At 38.5% G+C, this 10,792-nt stretch overlaps 2 protein-coding genes and 1 pseudogene across 2 annotated transcripts in view; 1 reads left to right on the top strand and 2 right to left on the bottom strand.

The window, feature by feature from the left end:
- The window catches only part of LOC107731966 (clustered mitochondria protein homolog), a 17,682-nt gene extending 14,909 nt beyond the window's left edge, over positions 1-2,773 (bottom strand). Inside the window, exons 1-3 of the mRNA XM_016543191.1 lie at positions 1,471-2,773; positions 771-955; positions 487-658 (exon numbers count right to left, since the gene is read on the bottom strand). Coding sequence (XP_016398677.1) covers positions 487-658; positions 771-955; positions 1,471-2,773 — 1,660 coding nt within the window. The remainder of the gene's footprint in view (positions 1-486; positions 659-770; positions 956-1,470) is intronic.
- Positions 2,774-5,863: 3,090 nt separating this feature from the next.
- LOC107731968 (coiled-coil domain-containing protein 92-like) lies at positions 5,864-10,552 on the bottom strand. Its single transcript, XM_016543192.1, has 5 exons — positions 10,437-10,552; positions 7,611-7,782; positions 6,855-6,902; positions 6,442-6,788; positions 5,864-6,368 (listed from the first exon to the last, which is right to left on the bottom strand). The coding sequence occupies exons 2-5, from the start codon at positions 7,747-7,749 to the stop codon at positions 6,039-6,041; spliced, it is 864 nt and encodes a 287-aa protein (XP_016398678.1). The 5' UTR covers positions 7,750-7,782; positions 10,437-10,552; the 3' UTR covers positions 5,864-6,038.
- Positions 9,153-10,792, top strand: part of LOC107731963 (apoptosis-inducing factor 3-like) — a 15,244-nt pseudogene continuing 13,604 nt past the window's right edge.

Below are 10,792 nucleotides of genomic sequence, written 5' to 3'. Positions count from 1 at the left end.
CGCTACAGGGTGATGCAGAGGAGACGAATTGTTGAATAAAGTCGTTTTTTTTCTTTTCTTTTGCGCACAAAAAGAATTCTCGCAGCTTCGTAAAATTACGGTTGAACCCTTGATGTCACATGGATTATTTTACCGATCTCCTTGCTACGTCTCTGGACTTGGGAACATTTCAGTTGTATTGCTGTCTATGCAGCGTCAGACAGCTCTCAGATTCCATCAAAATATCTTAATTTGTGTTCTGAAGATGAACGAAGGTCTTACGGGTTTGAAACGACATGAGGGTGAGTAATTAACGACAGAATTTTCATTTTTGGGTGAACTATCCCTTTAACACATTTTGTGCTTGACATAACTGCGAAAGTTGCTAATTTACGCTGCTCTTGGTAAATTGTGATGGTCATTATGAAAATGAGCAGGCTGCATCTCATGCTAATTTGCACTGTTTAGTAAATCTGGCCCTTAGTTAGGACAATTTTAGGGCCATACCCTCCACAACCCTCAGAATGGAGCCCTCCTGAAGACCTGGAATGGATCTAAGGTGGGTAAAGTTGTCAAGAGTTACTCCATTGAGCTGCAGGGAGAAGCAGGTACGGCGGCAGGTCTCCTCCCGGTCCATCAACACTTGCTTAATTTCCTGCACCATCGCTAAAGGTGACACCTTGAGCCCAATATAAACATACAGATAGTTAAATACATATTAGCTATATTTATATCTACACATACAGTAGAAAGCAGCTTCGTTTGAATTCCTGTGAGTGACAAGCCTTTACCTGGAAGTCAGTGGGTTCAGTTCCAGGAGCCTGGATCTTCACCGTGAACCCTGCATCCTCAGATGGGTCCATGTCAGGAACAGCAGGAAGCTCTTGTTTTTTGCTGTCGCCCTCAACTTGTTCTGTCATGTTGTCTGCTGTGGTGTCTAGCATATGGCCACTGGACATGGTGTCAGGGTTGGATGCTTGTATTTTGGAAAAGAGAAGAATACAAATCACAAGCAGATTACAAAAGAGTTACGAAAGGTTTGGGATGAACTAAGGCCTACCTTATCGGCACTACAATACAAATACCTGAAAGAAATAGGCTGCATAGTTGTTAATTATTTGTTTAGATTTTATTTATTTATATTTAGCCAATAATTATTTCCCTGCTTTTGGCTGAACAATAATAAAATCCTATACTATTGTTTTCTCTCTCTCTATCTCTCTCTCTATATACATATAAAATAAAATATTAAAAACTCAAATTAATTGTTTGCTGGCATCGCAACACCATATTGTACAATATGAGATTTCCTAATGATTATATTGTTATTCAATTATAAGTTTAACCTTAAGTGAGCATTAAAGAAATATTAATGTAAAAACAGGGAAAATTAGCATGCGCAATTAAATATACAATATACACAATATTAATAATAATTTAAAAAAAATTATATTACTGTATATATTGTGCACCCCTAGACAGAATACACACCTCTAAGGTTCGGAGTGGCCAGGAACAGTTTATCAACCACAAAAAGTGTGAAGCGTTCAGTCTGATCCTCTCTTTGTTCTACCTGTGTCACAGCAAGGGTTGTCTGCTTAGAATCCCGCCGTGATAACCCTGTGCTCTGCTTTAGCGCTTCCAGGTCCCACTGCATCTGTTCTACTTCCTTCTTTTTCCATATCAAATCCTGCTCCATCTGAGATAGGCTTTGCTCCTTCTCTCCTAACTCATGCTCTGTAAAGTAAAGTTGCTCTACATGAGATATTTTCTTCTCCATACAAAGAAGAAGCTCTGCAGTTGTAGTAGCTTTCTCATTAGCATGCTCCGTCTTTATAATAATATCCATCTCTAGTGTCTCAGAAGTCTGTGCGTCTTGCTCCGAGTCTGGTTTTGCGAGTGCGTCTTGATCGTCAAAGTCATCTATTTGTGCTATGAGTTCCGAGGTTTGTGCTTCCCTTTGCATCTTTTGAATCAAAGGACATTCAGTTGGAGTGCCATCTTCAACTGAAGGTTGCATCTTCATCGCATCTAGAGGTGTTTGTGCTGCACTGTTTGGTTCATTCAGTAGTTTCTTATCCTGTTTCTTCTCTGTGTGCATCACATTTACTCTTGGTTGCTCCTTAGGTTCTTCATGTTCAGTGAACTGCTCTGTTTGAGTCCAACCATCGTCTCTCTGATTGATGTCAACCTCACTTTGTGAGGCATCCAGTGAAGATGCAGCAAGCACAGGAATGCTAACAGGACCAGAAAATGAATTTTGACTTACCGTAATATTTGCAAACATTCCCATCCCATGAGATTTAGAAGTGTCTGCTTCTAGTCCATAAGTGCATATTTTGTTTTGAGCAGCAGGTATCTGGTATAGGGACGACAGCAGGGGCCATTCATCCGCTGTGGAGCATAATTGATTTATGCCTGCAACGTCTGTGCTTGGCGGCCCCACCAGCTCTCTATTTCGCTCTCCTCCATTTCGTAGATTGCTTTCATCAACTCCATCGTCTCTTCTGGCATCTTGTGCTTGCCCCCTCGTTGCCAACAAGAGCTCCAAAGGCTGAATCGAGTCCCCTCTGACCCGAATGTTGCTGCTAAGTACAATGTCTGGGAATAGAAGATGATCTTGGTCCAGAACAGGAGAAGCCAGTAGGTCAGCTGAGGTTCTTGAAGGAGAAAGACTTTCTATATCACTATTTTCCAGGGATAGCAGCAGAGACTGCTCTTCGGTCTGGTTCCCAACTCCCTTGGTGTTAATAAACTCGGACACCTTGCGGCAACAATAAAGTATGTTTCCCATATTGTCAGTTTGTTTACTAAATAGCAAAATAACTGTAATTTTGCAGGCCAGGAAACAGCTAATAAGAGCTCATTTGGTTTTAAAATGACCTTGGTTGCTAGAAAAACCTTGCTTTGTTGGTAAATCTTTAAGACAAGCCTGACAGACAGGTGACATACCCAATTACCAAGTCTGGCATCTGGCCTCTGCAACTCCGCAATATAGCTGAAACATGTTCTAGACAGCAAATACAGTTGCATGCCAGAAATGATCAAAAGGATGCATAGATGAATTAACTGACTGGATGATAGTATATCCTATACATTTTCGTACCTAAAAAAGTTAACAGCAGAAGAACAGAAACATTGCATAGATTAAAATAAAATGATTGGTTTAAAAATACACATTTTCCCCAGATTTACTATATATTTGAAACTAATGGATATTAAACATGCAAGCATCTTCTCACAGTTATATTCCTTCATAAATGTGCCTGTTGTCCATCTGCTCCATAAATCTCTACAGAATCACAGGTAAGCAGAATAGCTTGTCCCTCTCTCCAACAAAACGCAACACAATTCTATTTGTTTTTTTGAACCCCTCCATCTCCCCCCACACATTTTCTATTCCCGGGGGGAGGCGCTGCGGTGGAGTTCCCCGCATCCCATTCCTCTTCCAGAGAAATCGCAACTCATTTCTTCAGTTTCAGTGAACAAAAAAAGCACATGACTTCTCGAATCCATGCCAGATCATGCATTCGCGCAGGAGTCTTCTATAATATCTGCGAGCTTGTGGAGTGCATTTCTCGGTGATGCACCTCTCTGCTGTGAATGTCCCCTTTGAATCAGCTGCTGGCTCGAGCGGTTGCTATGACATACTAGTGCTGCAGTGCCGGCGGGATGTGCAGGACCTGTTTTGAAAAGCTACAATAGTCGGAGAAGTGGAAGGAACAGAGCACCTTAAGAATTTTAAACGCGCTATAGTAGTAAGCATCACTTTTTGTAAGTAAGCTTGTAAGCTTATCGATCTTCTCTTGTCTGTCTTTTTTTTGTCTTCTCCCGTGCATGATTATTTGCGGTTAGACTCTTAAAGGCAGAGTAAGCGATTTCTGGTAGCCAATGTTGATATTTGAAATCACCAAAACAAACACGCCCCTACCCCAAAAGGGTCTTGCCTCTATTCTGATAGCTCCGCCCCACATATATGTACGCAACCCAGGCAACGATTAGTTCTGTGAAACAAAGCAAAACCAATGTTACACCATGTCTACGGACGTGAGCGGCGCGGCGCAACAAATCCCCGACAGAAAACTGCTGCCGGGTTCTATTTATGACGTGCTGACACAAATTTCAAATGGTTTTCAACGGTCGTTTGATCGCGTCCAGTGTAGGCAGACTTTAGCTGTTGTAGACACGGTGTTACTCACCTACTGAGAAGAAACATAGCAACCTCGGCGTCCGATCGCAGGCCTCCGCTCCTTGAGTTCTCTCCAGCGCTGGAAAGCTGATCTGATATTTACACGGGTCCTACTTCTTGCCTTATCTTTCCGCAGACGTTTTCCTCTTTTGTTTTTTTATCCGCCATCTCTATCTTTCTGTCGCTCGGCTCGGCTAATGTCCATCCCATGCACTGAAAGCTCTCTCCTCCACATCACGAGTAGACACGCCCCTTATTGCTGATTGGTTACAAGTTTGTTTTGCGATTCGGCCCGAATCAGTTTTCTAAAGTGTTTTTGAAAAATCACATACCCTGCCTTTAACTTTACTCGCTGCGCATGCGCGTGTGCTGCTAACTTTCGCTAAACTGTCCTTTTCTAATCATATGCAAATACAATCCACACTACCGTTTATTATAGATATCTTATGGAATTAATAATATATTTTAATTTTATTGGAACCAAAATAAATATACGTATAAACATATAAATTCCACAGAACTATTAGCCTTTATTTTATATTAATACACTCGAGGTCTTTAGGTGACACTGCTAATATTGCAGTATTTGAATTATACATATTATAGTTGAGTTGTCCTTCAATGTCTATAGAAAACTTCCAAATTATTCCAAATCCAAACTTCCTAATTATGTTTATCTGACATACCAATTCTGTAAGAAACTGTAAAGAATGTTTGGGACTTTTATATAATGGCTAATTTTAAGTAGTTCTTAGCCTTAGCTGGCTTAGGTTAGCTTAGTTCTTAGCTGGTTATTTTTTATGCTATAAGATTGTTGATACATTGTATTTATTTAGTTTCAGTTTTGTAGCCTTTTTTTGTCCCAATACTCAAAAATCAGTGAACAAACTTTCAGGAAACTTTATACATAATAAACATGTAAATAAACGGAACAAAATAACAGAACTGGACAAAATAACAAATACAAAATTTTTTTGTAGTATTTAATATATAAACCATGATTCACTTCATATATATCTCCAATAGATCATAAAGCTCTTTTCCAATAGAGACAGAGAGACCAAAAACACAAAAGCAATACACCTGTTTTTACCTGCATCTGCCCTCCCAGTTCTTCCAAAGTGTGTCTAATGTGATCAGAATAATTCACTTCACAAATGATGACTGCATGGTAAGTGAAAGCTCGTTTATGGAGTGTTCTGGATTCAACAGTGAAGACACATTTCAAAAAGGGACATCACAACATAGGTTTCAGGTGCTCTGTAACTGACAGTTACTTTGTAACTTTTCTTACAACTTTGAATCATTCAAGACAGGAACTTTCTAGAATGCAATAGTCAGGTTCTGGAAGTCAAAATCCCATTCACTTTCTCCATCGGGGAATGGATTTTCAATGATAACATATAAACATTTAAAGACAGACCGACTGAGCTACAAGGTTGTTAATCGATGGTATATGTTTTTGTTGAAGCCACCAGCCCACGCCATTTCAACTTGTTTTTTAAATTATTTTTTTCAGAGTCCATCAATCAGAATTCCGACAACCCCACTCCCAGGAAGTACTGTGAATGAGTAAGTTTTACACATAATTTTTAATTTTGCTATGTCATTTGCAATGCTTCGTGGTATTATAGTTCTTTCCCTCATTAAAGCCATTAAGTACACAGCCTTGTATCTTTGTCTTTTTGTCTGATTTTTAAAAATTTTCTTTGCTTCAAATCAAAGTTTGAGGTGATTCACCTCAAAGCTGGTTGGTTTGGCTGATGGCTTATATCTCTTTAACAAAGACTTTTTAAAAACCCTATAAGAAAAATGAATAGGAAAAATCCCTCCAGAACCAATGCCACTGAATAAAGGGCAGTGTTGCCCTCTATAACTCTGTTGTCTCTGGTCCAATGTCCTCCCTTAGTGGTTGGTCTCTGAATCTACCTATTCGGGCTTCTGACATCCTTGAAAGGCCACCTTCACTCCAGTGACCTCCAAGTGACCTGTGCAAGGGGAGGAGCCTATGTCTGAAAGGATAAAGGAAAAGGGCGGGGTCAGGCATGGGGCGCGCCTCTTCTGGCCCAAGCACCCTTTCGCGGGGCACGCATTCCCTCACTCTTACTGATCTCCGCATCCTTCCTGAAGCTTGGCTTTGACGTGCACTTTCCGCCGTTACTGGAGATGTCCACGGAGAATTTGCAGTCCATTCTGATATCTGTGTAGACATAAAAGAACAAGAATGATTCAAGTCTCAAATTACAAATAAATCCAGCAGTAGTGCCTCCTACCTGCATGGTGCCTCCTTCATCCTCTTCTTCTTCATCCTCTTCCTCATATTCTTCTGTCTGGTGATACAATCGAAAGTGTGCTGAATGCAGTTGGAAGGAGAGTTGAGCGGCCAGGTCCGTCTGCTTGCGGAGGTCACAACTCAACGTTGTAATCTTATGACTGCGTCGTTTTAGCTCCTCCAGGAATCGCCGCTCTTCATCTTGAAGTCGAACCTGCAGTGCGCTTGCAAGTGCCCCCTTTTTCCGTAGCTCCGCCCGCAGCTCTACCAGCGCACTTTCCTGCTCAGCCAGATGCTGCTCTGTCTCCAGTAATCGTGCCTGCAGAAGCTCTTCCTCCAGGTCGATATCTGGAAAAACATGTAGTTGAGGGAACATGTGGGAATGACTGGAATCTTGTGATATCTGATACTCACCTTCTCGGCTTCTTACTGGTGGTCTTTCACTTAGTTCACAACTCAGCTCTGTAGAAATAAACACACAGAGGTGGAAGTTAACAGACATGAGAGTGGCATGAAATTGTCTTTTATGCCAGGGGTTTCTGATGCTAAGGACCCCCAAATGTGACAATCCTGTTACGAGGGACCCCTCTTAAACATATTTTATTAATATATATTAGCTTTGACTGCCCTGAAAAAAAAACTGTTTTTTGAAAAAAAATATTTGTAAAATAATTTTTCACTTAACTTTACAGACCACTGTTTTAGTCAGTTTGATGAATGAAGAAGTTTTCATTCAAACAAAAAAAAAAGTCTGATTTAAGCATACATTACATTTTCCCTTTTGTTTATCTAAATGAATTAAAATTTAAAGAAATATAAAAAATATATATATATTTGGTTACAAACATTCTTCAAAATATACTGTAGAAATTCATACAGGTTAGGAACGAATGAGGGTAAGTAAAAATAATTCTCATTTTTAGGTGATTACGAATATATTCTTAACAATATTCTTTGTAAATCTGCTTTAAAACAGTATGTAATGTGAAAATCACAATACAAATAAAATCTACTTGACCTATTTTGACTTAAAATAGACTGTTTCATTGACAAAACTGCACTTTCTTATGAAATCATAGTTAATAAAATGCAAAGTTGTGTATTAGGTTTTATGATTTCTATATCTGAGTTCAGAATGGAGAATCTCTGGAATAAGGATGAGTGACAGACCACTGCATTGTTTCTTCAGGTTGCGTATTTCAAGCCGTAGACCGCTCAGGAGGATCCGGTGTTCCTGCTGCAAAAATGCTACATTACGCTCAACGCTCTCCACCTGTTGGGCAAGTGTGGATCTATCCATGGATTCCATGGAAGGCTCCCAGATGTTGCTGGGTTACACCACCTGTTTATGATTAAAGTTAAAATGATCAGAATGTCAGTACAAAGTAAACACACTTTCTTTACTTAGGCCTAACCATTCATTTAAAGCTTGAAGCACACTGATTTTCATTAAGGCAGAATATCCTTTAACCATTCCCCTCCAATCGCCATATAGAGCGCCTACCCACCTTTTCAGCGACCTTGGTGAATCACAACATTACAAACTTTGATTGGAGGCAGAAAAATACTTGAAAATTGGACAAAAAGACAAAACTGGGTCAGAAATTGGAGGGGGCTTGGGGCAAAAATGCCACCAAAATGGACAAAAATGCCCTTCAAATTTAAAATTCCCTTGCACAATTAAACTAAATGTATTATGGCTGTCACGATTAGAGTGGAATGTGAAAATGAACTAAAAAGTGTAGATCTGTTCAAGTTGAATTAGATTTATTTTTACGCATTTTTGCAGCGTTAAGCTAATGAATGCAATGGCCAATCATAGGCATTTAGATTTATCACTGTGGAGAATGCCAAAGATTTATTAAGTGCATGTCTGCACTGACTGAATTCTGCACTCTTGTCAATTCTGTCATCATAAACAACAAAGTGCATAAATAAGAGATTAATTTTACAGTGTAGACAGCATCTGAGATTATAACAGGAGTTTTTTTTTAAGTGCTTACTCGCACTAGACTGATGGGAAATAATCACTTTTCTTATATAATTTATTCACAATCTGAATTTCTTTCATGCTGCTATAAATTCTTGATGTACTATAATGCGTAAAAAAAACAAAAACTAATTCTTAAATGGTTCTTAGTTTGTCTTTGTAGCCAGAATATGTTAAGCCATTTAACCGAACACAAAAATGTTTTATGTATTCTATCAATTATTATTAATAATTAATATTATTATCATTATTAGCAATCATTATGACTATATGCAGAGCGATCATCAACAATAATGTAATTTTTGTCATAATATTGCATGTAATAAACTCCTGTTTTTTACTTTAATAATTAATATCATTTTTATAATTAATAATACTTTATATATACTGTAGGCTTTTTACATTGTTGTGTAAATACATGTATGCCACCTTTGAGCAGCACTGAACAGCCTGTATAAGTAAACATAAATGCCATGTCAGGTGTTTCAGTTCTTTGCAGTGTAAAGATAAGTGTTGTTGATGTTAATCAAATTCTATTGGTAACGTTCTATGGTATTATTATGATTGATTGAAGTACCTGGTTAAAGTTAAGTGTTTGACATAAAAGACAACACAGATACATTTATTATGGTAATTATAAAGAATGCCCCTTGAAATCAATTTCAGGGGGCTAATATTGCCTCTTAATAGAAAAGTTCATTTTTGACCCTGCTGTGTACTTAATGGCTGTAATGAGAGAAATAATTGCACAATAAACAGTGCAAATGACACAATTGAATTAAAAATTATGGAGAAATATAAAACGATAACACATGAGAAATGAAGGGCACTTTGGGAAGGGGATGCCATTTGTAGGAATGTTCCAAATAAAAGTGAACAACTGAATCCCTTCATGAAGGGCCCTTCCAGAAGAACCGTTAGCAAAGGTAACATGCCATGGTCACTTCAAGGAAGTGATTTCCATTGGTGATCACATGGTCTTGGGTTACGGGTTCTTGTAATGCATTTTGAAGCAAAGTTGGGGTTGATTTCAACTGCACAAATGTAAGTAGAATATTTCTATTTGTCCTTATTTTAATGTAGGGCATAGGGATGCTCACTTCCGTTTGGAATTCACCCACATTTTGTTTTCTCTAATGGCGAAGCAGAATCATGGGTAATGCAGTTTTTCACCACGGATTCTACTGTTGATTATTTAGAAAATAAATTGAAATAAAGCAGGCTAATGGCTTCAACAAAATCACAAAACATAGATTAACAATATTGTAGCTCACATTAGGCCTGTCTTCAAAATCGGTTCCTCTATGGAGAAAATGAATGGGATTTTCACTTCCGGAACCTTACTGTTGCAATGCCACTTGGTTTGATATTTTGTTATAGTGCAAAAATATAAATTTTTATGTTTGACTTAAGTGACCAAATACTTTTTTTTGTGGCCACTGTGTGCACCAATAACAATATTTCAGATAGCTCCCTCTTTTGATACAACTTCAGCATCAGCAGATTCAGGTTAAAATCAGCATTATGTCATTGGTACATCCGGGACATTCAGACCCAGGAAATGCGTAACGGCGACAAGAGTTTGTAAACATCGCAATCTATCGTCTTTAAGGAGAATAAATGTTGGCAAGCCAAGGTGTTTTCTTCATAAAAAGCACATAATCCTCACGTCGATGTCTTAATTAATCTTTAACTATGTTTATGTTGTTTTCATAGCGATTTCAACAATAACTACCCACCCATCAACCTTCACGTTCTTTACTGATCCTTGGAATTTGTCAACAAATGTTGAATTAACTAAATATATACGATATACTGATTATTGACAGCTGAATCTGCTGAACCCTATGAAAATAATATCGGAAAAGGTTCATTTATTTAGTCACAGCGCTGGCAATCTTGACCATTTCTTTAAACTACACCTTGAAATCTTGAAACCACTGCACCGCGTTTCAAGGTCGCCAATCTCAATGACATCACACATCACGCCTCTTAATGCTACTTACGATTTGACTGAACAGATGAATAATGCAGGACACCTCCAGTGCAAAGCATCGCCACCAAAGCAGTGCTTCAGGGACACGCTTAGTAGCTATCTGCCATATCCATCGCTACATCTCATTCATTTAGCCAGTGAAGTGGACTACAGTGAGAAGACGTCCTTAAAAGTTTCGCGTGATTTGTAGCGTAGTGATTACGAGCGTATGCTCAAGGTCGACAAATCTCTGTAACGGCATCTTAAAAAGCACAGCGACTGTATATTATTAATGTACAATATATTTATTATATATACTGGACAGGAGTTGTGGAAATACATACTTAAAAGACTAAGTGCGTATGGATTCAGATTTATATATATATA

This window comes from Sinocyclocheilus rhinocerous, unplaced genomic scaffold (genome assembly GCF_001515625.1).
Source record: "Sinocyclocheilus rhinocerous isolate Xijiao unplaced genomic scaffold, SAMN03320098_v1.1 scaffold128, whole genome shotgun sequence".
Lineage (NCBI taxonomy): Eukaryota > Metazoa > Chordata > Actinopteri > Cypriniformes > Cyprinidae > Sinocyclocheilus > Sinocyclocheilus rhinocerous.
The sequence above is the reverse complement of the archived record's forward strand: the minus strand, read 5'-3'. Positions and strand labels throughout refer to the sequence as shown.